Genomic DNA, 20,832 nt, shown 5'->3' with positions numbered 1-20,832 from the left:
TGCTCTGGGAAGGGTTAAATGCTCCTGTTCAATCCTTCCCCTCAGCTCTGCTTGTGCAGAAGGAGCTGCCATGGTCCTGTGGCTCCAGGGCCACAGGAGGGAAGTTACCAGAAGCCAGCAAAGCAAACCCAGCTCCTCTCTGCTGGGGAATGAGCATCTCCTCTGGGCTCCTGGCCTGCCTCCTCCTGGGTGCTGGAACAGCAGCATTGCAGAAATAATGCCTGGGCTCTGCAAAGCCTTCCTGCCCTATCACTTCAGCCCCCAAAATCTCTAGGATTAAAGAATTTTTAGGCTTCTCTCCTACTAAAGCTTTCAAGAAATGTATTTACTTTTCTGTAGTAGCTGCATTTCGTTTTGTGGCCAAAAAATGATTTTTTAAATTTTTTTTTTTTTTTAGAAAAATAAGTTTTAGATCCACCAGAAATGCTGCCAGGTGCAATTACAGGTAATAAATGCACTGTAGCTCCCAGAAAATTCTGAGTTGGAGGGAACCTCAAGGATCACCAAGCTCAACTCTTAAGTGAATGTCTTCAGCTACCACAAGAGCAGTTAATGACAATATTGTACAAACCCAGATTTACTCCTACAAGGACAACTTTCTTCCACAAAAAAAAAAAAATTGTATCTATACATACATAAATAAAATCCATTTCCCAATTTAGATTTACTCATTCCAGACCAACTTTCTCCCACAACATTCCTAAAAACCCCACTCTCCATATTAAAAAAAAAAATCAAAGCCTGACTTTTGATTTACACTTACAACTTTCTTCTATTAAAAAATTATATATATCTATACATACATAAATAAAACCCATTTCCCAATTTAGATTTACTCCTTCCAGACCAACTTTTCTTCCACAACATTCCTAAAAAAAACCCCCACTCTCTATATAAAAAACAAAATCAAAGCCCGACTTTTGATTTACACTTACAACTTTCTTCCACAGCATTCCTAAAACAATATCTCTATATAAAACAACAACAAAAAAAAATCTATTTCTGCCTTTCCAGCCAATCTACTTCAAAAGGCCTGAGCAGCCCTAATGCAGGGGATTTCTGACAGGTAACAAGTTGGCAGCAGCCAGCGGTGGCTGGAGGTGGCTCCGAGGCCCGGACTTGAAAGAATTCCTGGATTGTTCCTGCTCGGCTCCCACCCCGGGCAGGAAGGTGAAGGATGATTACATCTCTGCACCTCTCGCTCTTCTCTCAGTAGCAGGTGCCCAAAGTGACAAATGATCCGTGGGGGCACCTCGGTGTGAAGCTGTGTGTGCACAGGAAACTCGTTTATCCGCAGAGCTGGAGCTGGGCAGAGGCCAGGTTCAAAGGCCAATGTTTCATCCCCAAAACACAGCCTAGCTCAAAACCTCAACCCTCCTGAGCTCCTCTTCCTACCTCAAAACCTCAACCCTCCTGAGGAGCAGCTCCTCTTCCAGCCGGCTGCTCCCCCAGTTCCTGGGAACAGCAGAATTCCTCTGTTGGAAACGTAGAATGCTCCTGGTTAAATAACCCAGTGGATATTGGGGTTGTTTGGTTGTAGCTGCTGGGGGATATTTTCCAGAGCCCAGAAAAAGGGAGGAAAAAAGTGACTGAGAGCAGGAATAATCCAGAGTGTGGGACATGGCAATTCCTCCTCTTGCCGTGATGGCTTAGATTTTTAGCTTTTGTATATATACTTTTAAGAATTTTAGGTTTTATATTTTAAAAAAATAGGATTTTAGCTTTTATGTTTTTCATGTATTTATAATCCTGCAGTTCTTTAGTGTATAACTCTAAACTCCATGTACAGTGTGAGCTGCTGCTGTCCCATTTTGGTCAGGCACAACAATTCCTCTCCAGGCCTGGCAATCAAGGACACCTCACTGCCTCAGCCCCCAGAGATGGGAACAAAAGTGAGTTGGGGAGAGCAAACTTGGGATAAATGACTTCATTACCCAAAGCTGTAATTGGGAATTAACCCCCAATATGCAAATGAACCAAACTTATAAAAGTGTGAAAACCTGTGGTCCATTTTTGGGTGTAGAAATATCCTAGATGTACCTGAAGGCCCTTCAATGAACACCACTGATTTTTATTCCCTTACTTTTGTCTGCCCTCTGTTTTCAGGTAGTCCCAAAAAGGCATCAGCCAGGCTCTGTGCCTCTGCAGGGTCTGCAAAAACAGGTTAATCCTTCCTTCCACCAGAAGTGTAATTGCTTTTTCTCTCCAACAAGCCAAGAATTCCTCCCTCTCCTGTCGCTCATCAGGCAGCAGAGCACGGCAGGTTTGGGCAGCCAGACACACACAGCCACACCGAGGGGACTTGGCAAAAAACTCAACCCATTTGTTGTTCCCTCTCCTCCCCTGCACCCTCCCGATGCATTTTCATTGCTTTTTCATAAAACACCGCTGCAAATAATCAAGCATGACCATTGACATCCACAAGATTGAGTTTTAGGAACCATTAAATGAGCTTGTTCTCCTGGGAAGGTTCTTGCTCAGGTTGGTCTAAAGGTAATTATTCAGCAATTCCTACCTGTGGTTTTACCTTGTTCCTGTAGAAGTCTCTGAATCTCAGACACTGGTAAGGTCACAGTTTCTGTCTCCATAAAACTATTCCTTAAACCAGCTTATCCACAAAACAAATTATTGTAGGTTTGGGTAAACACACACACATGTGTATAACCTATGGAAATCTCCAAAACACCAGGAATGTCCACGTGTCCTACTACATTTAAATCAATAACTGAGAATCTAAAGAAAAATTCCCAAAGAAAAGAAATTAAATCTTGTTTAATTCTGAGCCTTGTGGAGTTTTTTTACTGCATTTACAGCAAGAGCAAAATGCAGCATGGATTCATTAAGGTGAAGGAATTCAGGAACCCTCCTCATGTTATTTGATCAAGCTGAACATCGTGGGAATTTTTAAGGCTATTCCAATAAATAGAGAGGTATATTAACCCCATTAAAAAAAAAATATAATAGGAACAACTATACAGAAAACATGGATTAAGTGCAAGTTAATTTTTTTCCACAGGAAAATCTGAAAACATATTGACACTGAAATGCTTCACAGCTCAGCGTTAACACCCCACCAGCTCTTAAATGTTTCTGGAGTAAGGATTTAAAAAGAGACAAAAAAAAAGGAAAAAAAAAAAGAGGTCTTTGATTTGTGGAGTTTGGAAAGTCCTTGAGCTAGATTAAACTGCAGTCTTGTGAGACCAAGTATCTCTGTGGGGGCACTTCACAGAAATGCTCAAGAAACTCACAGAAATCTTCTCTCTGCTTACTCATGAAGCTATCAGGCTAAGGATTCATGAGGACAACTAATTAATTTTTCTTCTCAATTTCTGCCTGGCTTGTTCAACCAGGCAGGTTTTGCAATGCTGCCTCCTGTTTGTACAAACCAGGATTTGCTCTTGGAAGTCTCCCCTCCCCGAGCTTCTGATGGAATTGGAATAACACAATCACTCAAAACTGCCAAAATCCAGTTCTTTTCCTCCCTCATCCAACACAATTAAAAACAAATAAAGCAAAAGGAACACTTAAATCACAATTACAGCGAGACAAACCACGGCACCTTTGGAACCAAAATTAATTTCTCTCAGGTGAGGAAGAAGAAAAGGTTGGAAAGCAGAGCTGATGTTTAACTACAGAGCTGGAGCCCAAAGTGCGCCAGGGGCTGGCAGGAATTGCTTTCCTAGAAGGGACACTCCAACTACATAAAGGTTAAACAAAACAGCCCTGCAGAGCTTAAGGAATATTTAAAGGACCCTACAGGATGTTTTCCAGCTTTCTGCGTGTCCAACCTTCTCCAGATGCAGAGCAGACACCTCTAAAGCCACGGGATCCAAAGGGTGGGAAGCTGAAATGCTGAACACCACAAAGCTCCTGGGTTTGGGCTTTTGGGATCTTTGTACCCAAGCTGCTACCAGAATCATGGAATTGTCAAAGCTGGAAAAGACCTTTAAGGTCACTGAGTCCAGCTGCCAACCCAGCACCTCCACGCTCACCTCTGAACCTTGTCCCCAGGTGTCACATCCTCCACACTTTCTTGAACATTTCCAGGGATGGTGACTCCACCACTGCCCTGGGCAGCCATTCCAATGCTTCACAACCTTTTCCACAAAGAAATTTTCCCGATATCCAAACAAAACCTCCCCTGGCCCAGCCTGAGGCTGTTCCCTCTCCTCCTGTCCCTGTTCCCAGCCCGACCCCCCGGCTGTCCCCTCCTGTCAGGGACTTGTGCAGAGCCACAAGGGCCCCCCTGAGCCTCCTTTGCTCCAGGCTCCCTCAGCTGCTCCTGCGGCTCTGGGGTTTGCATTTCTAATTCCTAGTTCTGCTCTTTTTGTGTATCTGGAACAGATTCCGACGACAAAAACTTTTAGGAATTGTTTGAAACTGCACCTATTGCTTTGGAAGCACAATCCCCTTCCATGGCAGGTTTTTTGGCTGTGCCACCATGAACAACAGGGCGACATCCAGGACATCTTCCCAGACAGGCTCCTGCTTCCAGCCCCTCTCCATCCCTCATGTGGAGTGCTCTGGAAAGGCTCACAGAGCCAGAGAGGCGCATCCTTCCCAATGGGAATCATCCATGCCACATTTCCTGGAGCTGGAGACAAACTCAGCCCAGTGCTGGAATATCCAACATCCCAAATAACAGCAGCCTGCCTTCACTGCTGGCTGAGGCAGGAGGAACTCCATGAACAGCCAGTCCATCCCATCTCTGGGCCAGGAGCAGGGATCTTGTCATGGTGGGAGATGCTGCTCCAGTTGGGATTGGTGCTTAAACGAGCGTGGCTTATTTGGAGCCGGATCAGAGCTCACTCTAAGGCACCACATGGTAAAAAATAAAGGTTCTGGCAGGCACATTGATCCCATCCACACAATGCTCCTCACTAATTCTGCCATTAAAAAATAATCCCAGCCCCGATGCCATTAGCAGCCCCATAAGATCATTTCTCAACAAAACCCATCAGGCATGGTTTGCTGTGATTTCAGAGGAGCCACCGTGCCTGGCGCTTTTGATTCAATTCTCCTGCTTCTCAGATGGCTTATTCATCCTTTCTGTGAGTCAACTGAAGTCCTAGAAAACCAACAAATACGCTTCTCAAACTGCCAAAGTGACACACTGTGGTTCATGTATTTCACTAAGAGTTTAAAACCAGCTCCAAAAATCTCACTACTGCAGAAAACCTAAAAATTCCCAAGGAATTTTTATTCCACAGTGTCCACTATCCCAGGTTGCCCCAAGCTCCATCCAAGCTGGCCTTGGACACTTCCATGGGGCAGCCACAGCTTCTCTGGGCAGTTGAATTAATTAATCCTATGAATTAATATTAGCTTGGATTCCGGCTGTGTTTTGGTGCAAGTTCTACCAAATCCCACTACTACCAATACAATAAGCCAGAAATAAAACCAGAAAGAATCAAGGTCTCCATTTCATCACTTTAAAACATCTCTAGGCTCTCCTGGATCAGGCTCTGAAGTTTTACTCCAGGGGAAGGACTGAGGGAATTTTAAGACCTCCTTGGAGCCAAGGGGAAAATCTGACCCAGAATAACCAGTCTTACAAAACCAGGATTTCTAATTCTGAATATTCCCACTCTGACATCGAGTCTGTTCAAACCAAAGCGAGTGGAGCTTAAAGAACTTTCAGCTGAGCTGTGCTCTGTCACCTGGAGCTTCACCAGCCCACTCTGAGCACCACCTCAGGAGAATGATGATCTAAAAAATACCAAAATGCCAAAATACTGGTGAAGGTACTTGGATGTTTGCAGCCTGCACAAAGTGCACTGGCTGAAGTTTTTGTGAGAAGCCTGGAGCAGTTCTGATCCTGAGGAGATGTGAAAGCTGCCACAAGGTCACAGAATCCTTTAGGTTGGAAAAGATCTCTAAGATCATCAAGTCCAATAATCTACCCCAATCTGAGCTCCTCGGGGCTGTGCTTTAGAACAGTGAGCTCAGATTCAGGCAGCAGCACCCATTTAAAAGGGATTTGTGTAGCAGCAGAGCACGTGATTGTCTTTACCTGACCTCCCTGAGGATGGAGAGGGCCTTTTGCTGGTGGCTGTGACACCTCTGGTGCTCTGCAATAGCCACACCTCAACCAAAGGGGTAAGAGGAATAATGATGGGTGGAAGAGGTTAAGGAAACAGAATTCCCTAAAAAGCACCCAAAGAACCAGATCTCCACCAAGAGCCAGGGCAAAGAGACTGGGAAAACTTCTCTTGACACAGAGAAGATCTTTGCTCATTTTAATGTAACTGCACCCCTCAAGGCCCAAATGGCACTTCAGGAAGAAGTTCAGCTCAGCCACCAAGTCATTCCTACCAGAAGGATGGAAGCACTCACTGAGGTGAGCCCAGGCAGGTGGAGACAACAGGAAGGAGGACTTGGCTCACCTCAGGCTCAACAGAAGTTACAGGGACAGGCTGGAAGCAGCTGGATGGCTTCAGACAGGTTTTAGACACATCAGCACCCAGAACTCACCCTGAGGAGCTGGACATGAGCTCCTGCTAGAGGCTGAGGCAACTCTTTAGAGAGTGGTGTCTCCTTTTCTCCTGATGGAACTCCCTAACCAGCAGTACCACTTTATAAACTTTAAAAATGAAGCCAACTCCAGTTTTTTGACAGCACACCATTTGCAGCCTTTTATAAAGGATCCAAGTGGCGATACAGCTATTAAAGAGATTTCAGTCTCTTGGCTTTGAGCTGCTTTTCTCAGGGAGGAAAAAAAATCCCACTTTTTCAAGGATTTTGGAATATTTTTCAAGTGTTTAGAGGACAGAGGTCTGCCCTCAGCTATCTCCTCATTGTTCAGAGTTGGGCTCCAGCTCGGCTGGGGAGGGATGTGGGAGATGCAAGGAGTGTTTCACTCCAGGAAAGTGATGTTTTGCCACTGAAATCCAGTCTCCTGCTCACACCTGCATCTCCTGCATCCCAGTATTTTATTGTGGCCTTCTGGTTGAATAAAAATGTCTGGATGGCATTCAGGTGCTCTCCTGCTTACCCCTCATTTTCCCTCCTTGTTAAAATGCCCTTTTTGCCCATCAAAACCTCCTTTAACATGCGCACATGGAAGATGTGGTTGTCCCTGTCCCAGCTCATCAGAGGAACAGCTCCCACTCCCGGGCTGAGGCTCCAGGAGCCCGGCAGCTCCGAGCCCTGCCTTGTGAGACACCCAAATCTTGGATAAACTCAATATTTAGAGCAGAAAACCAGCAGAGAGTGGGACCAGGCCAGTCCATGTGTGAGAGCTCCGAGCTGCAACTTGTGCTGGGGAGGATGTTGGGCATTGTGCTTCATTAGGAAACAAAATATAAGCTTTCCACTCCATTAGGAATGACTTTAGGAGTGAAAGCACATAAGACGACGACTCACCTCATCAACAATGCACTGCAATAACTGGAGAGGCTGCAATGGCAAGGAGAGAGGGGGAAAAAAAAGTATTAGACTATATGCAATATCTTTACAGTGGAGTGGAAAGAAAAAATCATTAATGCAATAAAATATAGCAAGATTAATCAACGGCAGCAAACTCTTATCAAAACATTGATGCTCAGGATGTTCTATTATTTCTAATGGTACCTAATCTAATACAGGCAGTTAAAGGTTTGCATTTTCTTCAAAATGCAATTTGCTAAGTTTAAAACAAGGCATTCAAGCATGCAGAGGGAGCAGCCATCAGGAAAAAGAAAAGTGAATTTTTTTCTGAACTCATAAAGCTTACCATTAAAGATCCCTGGTTTTTCTGAATCTGAAAAAAGACAATATGTAATTAGCATGTCATAATCAAAATGACTCACTTGGACACATTATGATCACTGAGAGAAAATTATTGCATCGCTGGTGGCAATTTGTGGGCATGTGTTAACACAATTTACATAATGAAAATACACAAATGTTAATAGCTCGCTTCTCATTTATAGGCGAAAGTCAGCAGAATGTTAATTTCACACAACACTTTTTAGTACCCTCCAGGTTGTATTAGAATAGGAAGAAAAACCATAATCCATTTCAAAAGGCTGTTTACGATTCAGATATAAATAATGTTTTATATTGCTAGATTGTGAACACTGGGCTTAATGTTGCAATCATTGCTAATGTTATGAAGCTCACTCTTTTTAAATTAAAAACCGATTTATTTAAAATTGAAATTAAATCATAGTCAGAAATTAGAATTTTGGATTACTGCCAGGCTCTGCTCACAATCCCTTTTTTGTGAAGAAAACTTTAATTATGTGGTTGAAGTATCTACTGCTGCTCAGGAAAGCCTCTAACACTCCACTTTTCCCCAAGTTGTTTATCCAGTTTTCCTTGGACTCTGAGCAGAGCACCACCATCTACGAGATGGGGAAGTTTGGCGAACTTTGTGTTGTTTTAAACTGAAAAGGAAGATTTATCTCCGAGCCTTTCTGAATTTCTGGGCAACCTGGGGGAGAGTTTGCAGTAACAGACCCTCCCACTGCTTCAAGGGCTGCAAAATCTCCTGACCCACATTCCCCTGGGTGAAAAAAACAAACAAAGGCAGGATCCCAACACAAAGAATGAAACACAAAGCACAGAGCAGGGACTTTGTGTAGAACACCGAGTTTTGGGGCGCTGCTCTCCCAGCACTTTCCAATGCACCCCATTTCTAATGGCTGGGGTGATTAATCACCTGTTTTTCCCAACACTCACAAAGTTGTTGGCAACCCAACACAATCCTGATGCAAACAGAACAGGATCCTCAGTGAAAATGTTCTTGTCTAACCCCCTTCCTTTGCCTTGCCCCTTCCATTCCATACTCTCCCTTGCCTGGCGCCAGGATGATGATTGTTTGGGCTCCCAGCAGCTTTGGGAGCTCTTTCCCCATCCCCAGGCAGGGGCAGGATCCCCCAGGAACACTTTTCCAGCAGTAAATGGGATGGAGAGGAGGGTGAAGACCAGCACCAAGGAAATAGCTGCTGTTACACACCTCAAATCTTTTATTACTGTATCAGCAGCACACAAACATAAAGTTCCTGAGTATAATTCTGGTTTTCTTCCAAGGAGAAAATGCAATAATAAATAGGCATAAGCAGCCCATTATATTTTTTAATCGTCAATCTCCATCTATTACAATTCAACAGAATAAATCTGCTGGTTTTGCTAATAAGCGAAATATTCCGTGGCTATAAAAACCCTTTTTTTTCCCCCCCTACTTCACTTCCAGATGTTAAATGACAAAATAGACTGAGCTTATTCAATAGGGATGATTTGGAGCTTCTTTACATTAGAGCACAGGAACAGTTTTTAGCCAAACAGATCATCAGTCACATTTCCTTCCTGGAAAAATAGCTCTTGTCACAGAAAGGAATCGAGGTGGGGTCACACGGAGCGGCCCCAACACGGCGATGATTACATCCAATTTCAGAGCAAGATTTAAAATATCATTTCTAATAAAAGCACTCAGCCCTCCTAATGAAAAATCAAGCAACACAAATCCAAGTGTTAGGGAATTCTCCCCATGACACCGGCGGCTCCGCCGGAGCCTGGCCCAGCCGCGGCCCCGCTCCCACACACGTCGTTACCAGCCTTTATTACACAATTCTGATGGCAACAAATTATTTGGAGATCATCTTCATAAATTTTGCATTGAGGTGGCTGTGCCACTACCTGGAATTGATTCAAAACGCTTAAGACACTCAATTACTTTTTAACACTGTTACCCGGTGTAACGACATCGCCGCCGCTTCCCTCGCATCTGATGATGCAACATCATTGTAATTGATTCATTTTCTCAATTAAATAAAGCTCCTGTGCTCTCCTCTCTGCAATGCCACCGAGACTCCCCAGCTAGATGGATTACCCCTTCTCCCTGCCTTGGATAAATGGCTGGTGAGGCCACGCTCTGCTCCTCCCTTCCCTCCACAAAGCCGCAGCCGTATTTTTCAACTCGGGAGCGGGGCTGAACTTTGCTGTGTTTATATTAGGCAGATTTTTCACTGCTAAACCCACGTTGTTTACCTTTTTCCCAGCTCCCATTACGGGGCAGCTTCAGCCACCATAAACCAAAGCCGAGCGCCGACAACTTTACGGCTGGGGCTTCTCCTCTTGCCCACAGTTCAGGGAAAAGGGGAGCAGCAGCTTTCCTGAGCACTAACAGCTGCTTTAAAAGGGCTCCTCAGAAAATGTCCCATTTTTGTCTCCTCCCCTAAGTGCCAGGATTTTGTGCATTAATGGGAGATGAACGGTTCTGGAGGCAGGTTCACCTTGAGGGATCCCAGTGCAGCAGCTGCAGCTCAAAAGCTGGAAAATTCGGGGTGTTCTTACCCCACATGATGCCCAAAAAACCCGGGGATTGAGGAGATTGTTGTGTTTTCATGTTCTCCATGAAGGATTTTAAATAGTGAAATGGTAGCAGTGACACAAGAAAACCCAGAGTGAAAGGAAAGCAAAAACAAAAAAAGCAGGACATGTTTTGAGAGCATCGAGGAATGATGTGATGTCCTTGTTAGAACATCCAGTGTCCAGCTCTGGGGCCACCCAGCTCCAGAAGGTCATGGAGCTGCTGAAGCAATTCCAGAGGAGGACACGGAGATGCTCCAAGGGTGAAGCTCCTCTGGAGCCAGGCTGGGAGAGCTGGGAATGTTCCCCTGGAGAAGGGAAGGATCCAGGGAATCCTCAGAGCCCTTCCAGGGCCTAAAGGGGCTCCAGGAGAGCTGGAGAGGGACTGGGGACAGGGATGGAGGGACAGGACACAGGGAATGGCTCCCATTGCCAGAGGGCAGGGACAGACAGGAGATTGGGAATTGGGAATTCCTGGCTGGGCTGGAATTCCCAGAGCAGCTGTGGCTGCCCCTGGATCCCTGGAATGTTCAAGGTGAGGTTGGATGGGGCTGGAGCACCCAGGGATGGCGGAAGGTGTCCCTGCCATGGCAGGGGTGGAACCAGCTGAACTTTAAGATCCTTTCCCAACTAAAGCATTCCAAGATTCCATGATCATTCCCCCTTTTAGCCTCTCGGCACCAAGAGTCTCCCTCAGCCATCTCTGAGCCTTGCCCTGCTCATCACCAACCCCTCCTGCCCAGAAGCTTCTCCAACCTGTCCAAAAGCCACTGAAACAGTCTGAACTTGCAGAAACAGCTCCACTATCTGGTATTTTTGAACCTGCCTTGTATTTTCTGTGGATTTACCTACCGCATGTGACAGTTCATGATCTGGAGAAACGGGGAAATGATCAATAAATCTGTCCCATTATCAGAGTATTTCTCAGGCCACGGAACACCAGTGGAACCTGGATAATCCACTCCAGAAAGCACAGTCTCCAAAAAGCACTCCTTTTTTCCCCCCAAGGTTGGTTAAAAATGCCAGAGTTTGTCTCCTGCTTCATCTCCTATTTAATGAATGCCTCTGGTTATGAAAGGCAACTTCTGACAGACCATCAGGTTATTTTTCTGTCTCCATGGAGATCCCTGGGCCGGGAGGTGGCTGAGAAGACCTCTCCCATCCCTCTCACATTGCAGGCACCAGCACAATCAAGGAAACTCAAATGAATCCACCCCGGGTAACTTGGAGGAGTCACCAGCTACAGCTTTAATTTTCGCTTTTACTCCCTGGAATTAGGACTTGCCCTGGAGCTCTTGTTTGAGAGATTTGCAGGTGACCCAGGGTTAGATCTTCCCACAGCAGTTAACAAATTTTCTCTTTACATATATACTGCTTTTCAAGCTCCTTTTAGTGGGTTTTTTAATAGAAAAACCCATCTACCAACAAATCATACAGTTATGATTTTTAAGGGAGGCTTCACATGACAACATTTACTTTCCTATGGATTTTAAAAGCAGACAGAAGTTATTTTTCATCTGCACAAATGAGGGTTGGGTTTTATGAGCAAAAACTAGCATTGTGTCCTACTGACAAAAGCTTTAGCTCTGCCCTGATATAAAAGGTAAAGGAATATCTAAATATTCTGGTTTCCATGGGGGCTTCACCACCATTCCACAATTCCTGTGGAATTAAAGGATGATCTTCAGACATATTTTACAATTTCTTGCAAAATTGCAATTGCTGATACTTCTGCAAGAAGTCAAAGCACCAAACCAGTGAGAATGACCTCCCTAATTTGTTCCTGATATTCTAAACACCCTTCCCCATCCCCATCTGGGGATTTTGCAAATGGCAAACTTCAATCACTGTCACAAAACATTAAAAAAAAAAAAGAAGAAAATTATTTCAAAATAAAAAAAGACAATTCACAACAACCTTAATATTAAATATATTCTTACAATTATATTACGCTGCTTTTCCCCAAGGTCTCCAAACAAATTTATATAAAGAGATTATTTCATCCACCATTGAACTGCAGCCACTTCTCAGAGAAATCTCTTTACCAGAGTTTAGAAACACAATTCAACAAAGTGGGCACGGAAAGCTCCACACTGTTGGAGGGATTGGGGCGACAACAACTCCTCCCAGCAATAATTTCTACACCAGAGTAAAACCAGAACACCCTGACAACAAAGCCCTTGGTCAGCAGGAGTAAGGACAAGGGGAAAAAAAATTTAGCAGATTTTTGTTGAAAATTTTGGAGTGATTTAGGTTGGAAAAGGTCTCCAAGATGACAGAGTCCAACCATCACCCCAAACGTGTCTGCAGGCCTTGCTCCCAGCACCACAAAAAGTGGGTGAGGAGAAGAAAGAATGGTCCAACAGACACCAGACAAAGACATGGGTTCTGTTCCACCCAGATCTTGCCTTGTGCCACCCAAGTGACAACAGAGAGGAACATCAGGAGAACTTATTGGACACCATGGGAGAGGGAAAATGAGCACAACTGAGCGGGAGGAAAATAATGGAATCCTCAGAGGGATCCAACAAAAAGTCCAAACGCCCAAAAAAACCACAAGCACTGTGGTGGGATGTCCAGGAAGGACAGGCTGAACCATGCCAGGTGATCCCTCCTCCTTCCCTGTGCCTCAATCTGGGCATCCCCAGGGAGCTGTGGGAACGTTCAGAGGAGAATCCCACCAGACAGAAACCCAGGGAGACCAAAAGAACCTGGAAACAGAGCAAGGACCCCATAACCACCACCCCATCCTGCTCTGTGCTCATTCCACTCACAACTGCCCTCAAATCCTGCAGCATGGAAAACCCTTCCAGGAACAAAGCAGAGGAACCATCTGAGGAGCTGAGAGCCTCCAGCAGCAGCAGCAGCAGCGTTGAAGAGCAGCAGATGAATCTCCATCAGGATTGTCCCTGCTCCTGAGGACACCCCTGCAGGTCCCTTCTGGCTTGGAAATGAACAGGTAAAAATGGTGATTGCTGAAGTCTCTCACCTTTTAAGCCACCTAAAAAAATTGGAGCTGCAAAATCAACTGCGATCACTGCAGATCTCACAATTCCAGGGACAGCTGAAGGGGAGTAACCCAGAGCAATAAAAATTTGGGTTCATCAGGGGAGTTTCCTACCCAGGCTGAGGCACCATCATCCTCTCCCGTGTCACTGGACTGCCCATGGAGGGCTGTGTTGCACTCTCAGGAATGAGCCCCAAATTTCCACGGGATTGGCAGAAAAACGGATGCTCTGGAGATGAGGAAACACCTGCCCAGACCTCAAAATCATTCACTCCTCATCTGGAGCTGCAGGTTTCTCACTGTGCTGAGCAACCACCACCCGGCAGAGGAGGAGAAGACCCCACTCCTGTGGGAACACATTCCTGAGCCTCTGGCACAGCCCAAACCCTGGGACTGCTGTGTCCTTCTCCAGGAGCGCCTCCCCAGCCCTGAGGAGCAGGAATTCCTGAGAAGCACAGCTCCACTCTGAGCCCTCACAGCTGCAGCCCTGCCCAGGGAACGGGCAAAGGAGCACTGGGATTGTCCCTGGTCATCTCCTGGGAGGAAACTGCTCCTCATCCAGGCCACCGGAGCCTGTGCTGAGTGCTGCTGGGGCTGCCCCTGGATCCCTGAAGTGTCCTAGGCCAGGCTGGAGCACCCTGGGACAGCGAAGATGTCCCTGCCCATGGCAGGAGATGGAATGAGACCGTCTGAAGGTCCCTTCCAACCCAAACCAGTCTTCAATGATGATAAAATTCCAGTAAATCCAATATTTCCTGATGGCTCTCCAAGGGCCACCTGAGCCACCCCAAGCACACAAATCCCTCTGCAGCCTTTCTGCCTCAGGGAAGCTCCAACCCCAGGTTTAAGGTCCCATTCAGGCAACTCCTTCATGGGCACCACAGCAGGAACAGGATTTGGGAGAGGAGTTTCCTTCCAAGCCCCTCAGGGACATCTCCCATTCCACCAGCTCATGCAGGAGATCCTTCTAGACCTGCAAAAATACCTCTGCAGGAATTTCAGCACTTCATGGAAAGCTGGAATGGTTTGGGTGGGAAGGGACTTTAAAGCCCACCTTGTTCCACACAAGACAGAAGAAATCCTGGAACAAATCTGCTCCCTCAGACTGCCTGGAATTCTTAGGATTATAATTAAAAAATACACATCAGCCTTTCAAAATCCCAAGCCAATAAGCCCCTGTTAATACTAGGATCATAATAAAACTTCCTATAAAATCATTATATTAAGACTTATTATAAAATTTTACTGGTTACCTTCATTTCCGCACTTGACTATATTATTTGAACATTAAATTTACATTTAAAAAATATCAGGAATATTAAGATAAATAAATAAAATTTTTCTCCTTATATTTCAGGTTCCTAAAAGATCTTTTAAAAAATTTTCTAAAATCTCTCAATTTTCCAGACATGAAAGCACCTCTGGAAAAATAAACTAAATTCAAATTTCACAGCAAGTTTCTAACAGGCAAATCAAATTCAAGTTCAAACTAATTTCTGGCTATGGAGGAAAAAAATAATAAAGCAAAAAGTATCTGAAGTAAATAATCAGGAATGATCTATGTGAAACCTACAATAAGAAATTAGGAGGAGTTTAAAACAATAGCAGATGACTTCAAATATTGCCAGTGATTTCTGGAATATATTATAAAAGCAAAAAGATTTGCAGAAATCTATCATATTTAAGATATTACCCAACAATTTCATTCACTATTTTGGCATTAGCATTTGAACAGTGTTTAATGTCTTTTAAATGGTTCGATGTAATGATAGATCTGGAAGACAAAACATTTCTTTCTTACCAGGAAACATGCTGTAAACAACCCTCAATTTATCCTCCCCAAAGAAATGAATGCTTAAAGGATGCCTCTGCCAATGGAAAAAACAACACTAAAATGGTGATTTCGCATCCCAACTTTAACTAAATATTTTTTCCCTTGACAAGCTGCTTCCATTTAAATGAAGCCAGGCCGAATTTGGTCAATAGTATGGATTGCAGAGAACAAAAAGAACCTTAGACCGTGCTAATGCAGGGATCAGAAAGCAGCAACTTCATTTCAAGGCAGGCAATTATTTAGCAAACTAAGATACAGCAAATAAATCCACGTTTTCCACGGCAAAGCTGCACGGGAGCTTCCGGAGCTGGAATTAAATCTCACTGGCAGAGACCGCGGCGAGGGCAGAACTGGCTGAGAGAGGAGAGAAACCAAAGGGAGAAAAATGAAATCCTGTGAAACCCCTCAGCTCTGGGAGCAGAAATAAAAGAATAACAGTGATAATAAGGATGATAATAATTTAAAAAAGGGCAAGGTGTCCTGCAGGAGGAAGGAGCCGTGTCCCAGGGCCGGGGGAGGCTCATTGTCCCCAGCCCCGGAGCAGCAGGACCCAGCTGAGCATCCCGAACGTTCTGCATTGTCCCTCCCAGGCTTTTCAAACCCCGGGATCTGGGAAAAGCACAAACCTTCCCCTACCAGGAGGAGCAAAAAGCTGTTTGCTTCCACTGGTTTATTTTTTTTTCCTCCCTGTTATGTTTTCTCAGGAAGCAAAGCCACGGCAGGTCCACAGCGAGCGCTTTCCTGGGCTGTAAAATTCCCCTTTATCCACTTCTGCTTCCTTTGCTGTGGGATTTAAGGATGCCTCCTCCTTGAGACCAGGGATATGTCATCATTTTGTTGGACTACCAGCTCTGACAGCCTTGTCTCTCCCAGTTTGTGCTCACAGTGCTGGGAAAAGGAAGGGGAAAAAGCTGAGAGGGGAAAAATAAAAATCAAGGGGAAAATCCAACTATGACTAAATTAATCCCTAATTTATTCCTGTTATTTCTCCTGCTGCAAAAATAAACTCTGTATACAAAAAAGAGCCTTAAATTAAGGTCTCTTGCTCCCACTGCATTTTGAAATAAGTTATTTGAATCCCTGGCTGATCTATTTTAACAAATATCATCTCCCACGTCCATCACTCCTCCTGTCTTTTTGATCTCCTTTTTCCTACTTATCATGTTCTTTATTTGAAACAGATTTTTAACAGATAATCTCCGCCGTTATAACAATATCTTGCTCGCATTTTATTCAAATAATTCTTAAAAACAGCTTAAAAAGCCGTTTGGAATAACATCAAGCTCTCCATCAATCAAACAGCAAAAATTCCGCTGGCGGTTGTATAAACATCAGATCAACTCCGACGTCTTCAAGGATTTCAGAGCAAACCATAAAAAACTCCATTAACTTCTGACAAAGAATGCAAATTAATCACAACATGGGGTGAAATGAAATTAAAGGCTCTTTTCTAATCAATGACAAGGCAGGATGAAATATTTGGTGCCGGGATGCTCCCGATTTTTTTTTATTATTATTATTTTTTTTTTCCCCCTGCGTGGAAAAGGGGGATTCACCCGGGGTGGCTCTTTAGCCCTCCCCATCCCTACAGCGATCTGCTTACAAGTCGCCCCAGCTCCACAAAACACACTAATCATCCGAATCTCAGGTGCATCCAATTTGTTATTCACACTCTCCCGGTGCCAGGAAAAAAAAAAAAGAGAAAAAAAAAAAAGGGAAAAAAAGCAAAAAAAAAAAAAGCAAAAAAAAAAAAGCCTGGCGTAGACAGATGCACCGGGAACCTTAAATGACAGTTTTGGCCTCCGGAAGTGCGATCGCTACAGCAAAATCTAGTACAGCCTCCAGGTGAAATGTCTGGAGCTCCATATGGAGCAGGGAAAATTAACAACAAGATGAAAATCGCTGTAGCAGCGGGGAGTCGGAATTTAACAAAAAAAAAAAAAGGGAAAAAAAAAAGGAAAGGAGGAAAAAAAAATAAAAAAGAGGGGAAAAAATTTTAAAGATGAGGCAAGAGAAGTAATAAATTAATGGGGTGTGAAAACATTCAAAGCTTTACAATACCAGGGGCAGTATTTGCTCAGATTTGGGGGGGAGCAGTGGGAGCAGCAGGATGGGAAGGGGGAGCACGGGATGGGAGGGGGTGGAATGAGGGATGGGAATATTTTTGGTGCTTTTCTTCCTTTAAAAAATAAAAAATATCAGGTCGTTTTTGTCTAATATATTAAGAGAAGGCTGGGATTGTATTTTTCTGAATGTAAAAGTCTCTTAAATGCAGTGGTGGTGGTCCTGCAGCTGCTGAATCCTCGGCAGAGCTGAGTGCTGCCTGCTCCTTTGGAATATTCCCCCGATGGATGAGCCCTCCTTTTCACACCCTGCTCTCTAGAAAGTTTGACTACAAGCCGAGAATATTTAGTGGGCAATTCCTTTCATTTCTCCTAAATTGCATTATCATTAAACAAGTCATTGCCCCCACTGTGGTTTTATTCGTGGAATTTCAATCTCTGTGATTCTCTGTGAGGTTTGTTCAGATCTTTGGGGTTCCAACCTTAAATTTAATTAAATATTCAAGGTGCTGTGGCCTTTTGGGGTATCTGTTTTCCCTTCCAGTTTCAAAATAATGTAAATTAAGGTGAAACTTTTAAAGGAAAATTGAAAACTTATTTTCCTTGTGTGCCATCTCCAAAAAGCTGGATGGGTTATGGACCAGCACCCTTGGAAAAGGGGTTTCTTTCTTTTTTTTTAATGTTTATGTAGAAAATAACTTGATTCAAGGGTATTTGTGAGCACATGCACCATTCTTATTAATGAATAGTGTGGTGCAAATAAATCCAGGTGAATTTGCTCTTAAAAACTTCATTTTGTACCCAAGGAAAATCCTACAAGCATCGTTCCTTCCCGCTTCCAAAGGGACTTTTACATTTTACAAAAGCACATTCCGTGACCTGACAGGAAAACCAACACCAAAACAATGAAACGCACCAAAAATTCAGATATTTGCTCCACTTTAAGGCTAAAGAGTTCCCTGTGCAAAGTTTTCAGAGCAGAAAAGTCAGTTCTGAGCATCACTACTTGTTATTTCCCTGCTCAGATTGCTCCCTTTTGCTGTTACAGGCTGATTATGAAGATTACATTCTGTATATTGAGACAATATTGAGATTATGGGGATTATATTCTGTATATTGAGACAAAAAAAAAATATAATTAGAGTTAATAATTATATATTAACTCTAAACACGCCTGTAAGAAACTTTACTGACACAACAGTTGCTCAAAGTGCTTTCAAGATAGGACTTGTAAAGATTAAATAATTATTAATAAATCAGCAAAATAAACACTTATAAAATAAAGATGTGAGAAGACCTGCCATTAAAATATTCTAGTGAAGGCCAGAAAATGAAATAATCATCCTTTAGTTTTACTGACAGATTGCAGGATGTCCTGAATTTCCACACTGCAGTGATTTCCCCCTATAAATCTTCTTCATTTAAACTGAATTTACACACACCATTTGTCTGTGTCTTAAAAATAAAGAAAAAAGGAAAAAAAAAAGACATTTTTTGCAGCTGCAGCTGGAGACAAACATCCATTTGTAGGAAATTTCAGGTGTTCTCACCCACGTGGCCACACGCTCCATTTTCACAGGGAAGCAACTTGGAGGTTTTTAGGGACAAATTCGGAACCAGACACTGATTAACTTCATTCCCTGAATAACCCCACTGAAGCGAGCAGGAATTACTCAAGGAATGAGCAGAATCAGGCCCTTACTAGGAAAATAATGAGATTAAAAACCCCCTATTAATTATCCCCCTAACCAAAGAAGGTTTCTAAGGGTTCTCCTGCCCAGCACATGCCTAAAATACATAAATTCACATAAAATCCCTTCTGAAAAGCAGTTGCTTGAAAAGCTTAATAGCCACATTTTAAAAGTTTCACCTCCTCGACTGTTTTGCATTAAAAAATATATACAATTTCATGGACTACTGCCTTGCCAAATATTCTTTCACAAACCCGATCTGCTTTTTAATTAGAACAGCAAAAAGCATCTTTAAACTTGGCAATCATGGTTTGCTCCCAGTTCAGGGAGACATTTTTGCCTGGAACCACATGGAATGTGCCCACTCCAACCTCCTTCCCCGTGCTCTGACATGTCCACCAGGTTTATTTTGAATTGTCCCCTCACCACTTTGGATTTTGGGTTATAAAACACCTAAACATGACCATGGAGACCCTCAGAGAGCTCCCCATGCATGGAGGCCTCTTCAACACAAGTTTCTTTTCCAATCCTGCCCTCCAAAAACACATTTAAAATCCAAATGAAATATTCCAAGTCTATTCTCTTAACGTTGCCAGTGAAACATTTTGCAGAGGAAAAAACAACAACAACAAAAAAAAAAAAGTAAAAAATCAGAATATTTCCATCCAGGCAAAACCTTCCCAAGTCTGTAAAAGTGTCAGGAGAATTTGCTTAAAACAGCTTCTAAAAATGGGAGAGGGAATGAGTCCCAGCCTATTATTCAATAACCATGTTTGTGAGGCATCTGCATAATCTAACCATGCATAAATTAGTATGTGTATTACAACAGTTATTTGCATAATAATAGCAAGTTAATAGATGCTTAAAGAGCACAGACCAACACCACCTTTAAATCAGACATGCCTCCAGGCACTGCGAGCTGTAGAGACCAAGATGCAGAGAACAGTCTTCATAAAACATATGAAAACATAAAAAACCACATTCAAATAATTCATTTTTGTCCCTGGACACTTCACTTTTTTCACCCCCCCTCTCCCCGGAAAGAATAATTGGAGGAACTGCTGAACAGTTTGTTCCTGTGAATTCTAACATCCATCTCGAGATGAGAATTTCAAGCAATCGCCAAAGCCAGTTCTGGATTTGTTTTGTTCAGAGCTTGATGGGGTTTTTAAGTGTAAAAAGTGAAATATTCCGTGGTGGTGCAGAGCTCAGCATCCACCCAACCACTGCCACCAGAGATGGAAAGAGTTGTACCAGCAGCTTCAGGTGAAAACTTAGAAAATACCAGTATTTACATCAAATACGAATATTAGGTCCTCTTCAAAGGAAGAATTTGAAGCTCCCTTAAGTATTCCATTCACATTCTCTTTTTGAGGAGATTTTAGACCATCATACCATTATTCAAAATTGGAATTAAAAATTAAATTATGAAGAAAGGAGCAGATACACCTTCCTGCTTAAAAAAAAAAATGTTGTAAAGACTGGATTATTTTTTAATCTCCCGACAAAATTAACAAGATTAACATCATCATAATTTTCATTGTCTCCAGGGAAAGGAAACAGAGTTTGGAGAAGAGAAAAAGAGGGGGGCAAAAGGAAAAAAAAAATCAATAGAGACTTCTAAATGACTCCTTCCAGCTCCCACTTTTCAATTTAACAGGACAGATTTATTTGTATGTGGCTCAAATGTTCACAATTGCTCTCTGCACCTTCATACATAGGAATGAATGTCACAGTGGCAAACAGCAGTAATGAACAATCTTACCTGAGGATATGGAAACCTCCCAAGAGCAAGCTGGGAAAGGAAATAATATTTGTCTAGTTATAGAGATTTGCATGGAGGGCACATTTCCTTCAAGTGAGAAAAGTACTCAACTCTCACGATGGTAGGAATTGGGGAAATGGCAAAAAAGGGATTCTGCAGGCACAAAGAGCTGTATTTAG

General features: G+C 43.3%; 1 protein-coding gene across 1 annotated transcript in view; it reads right to left on the bottom strand.

Annotated features, from left to right (window-relative positions):
* MAP2K5 (mitogen-activated protein kinase kinase 5) overlaps window positions 1–20,832 on the bottom strand; it is a 116,787-nt gene that overhangs the window by 24,344 nt on the left and 71,611 nt on the right. The window contains exons 17-19 of the mRNA XM_014308313.2: window positions 20,654–20,683; window positions 7,715–7,741; window positions 7,366–7,398 (exon numbers count right to left, since the gene is read on the bottom strand). Coding sequence (XP_014163788.1) covers window positions 7,366–7,398; window positions 7,715–7,741; window positions 20,654–20,683 — 90 coding nt within the window. The remainder of the gene's footprint in view (window positions 1–7,365; window positions 7,399–7,714; window positions 7,742–20,653; window positions 20,684–20,832) is intronic.

The sequence above is a fragment of the Geospiza fortis genome, unplaced genomic scaffold (assembly GCF_000277835.1).
Source record: "Geospiza fortis unplaced genomic scaffold, GeoFor_1.0 scaffold2, whole genome shotgun sequence".
Classification (NCBI taxonomy): domain Eukaryota; kingdom Metazoa; phylum Chordata; class Aves; order Passeriformes; family Thraupidae; genus Geospiza; species Geospiza fortis.
Note: the sequence above shows the minus strand (reverse complement) of the source record. Positions and strands in the feature narration are given on the sequence as shown.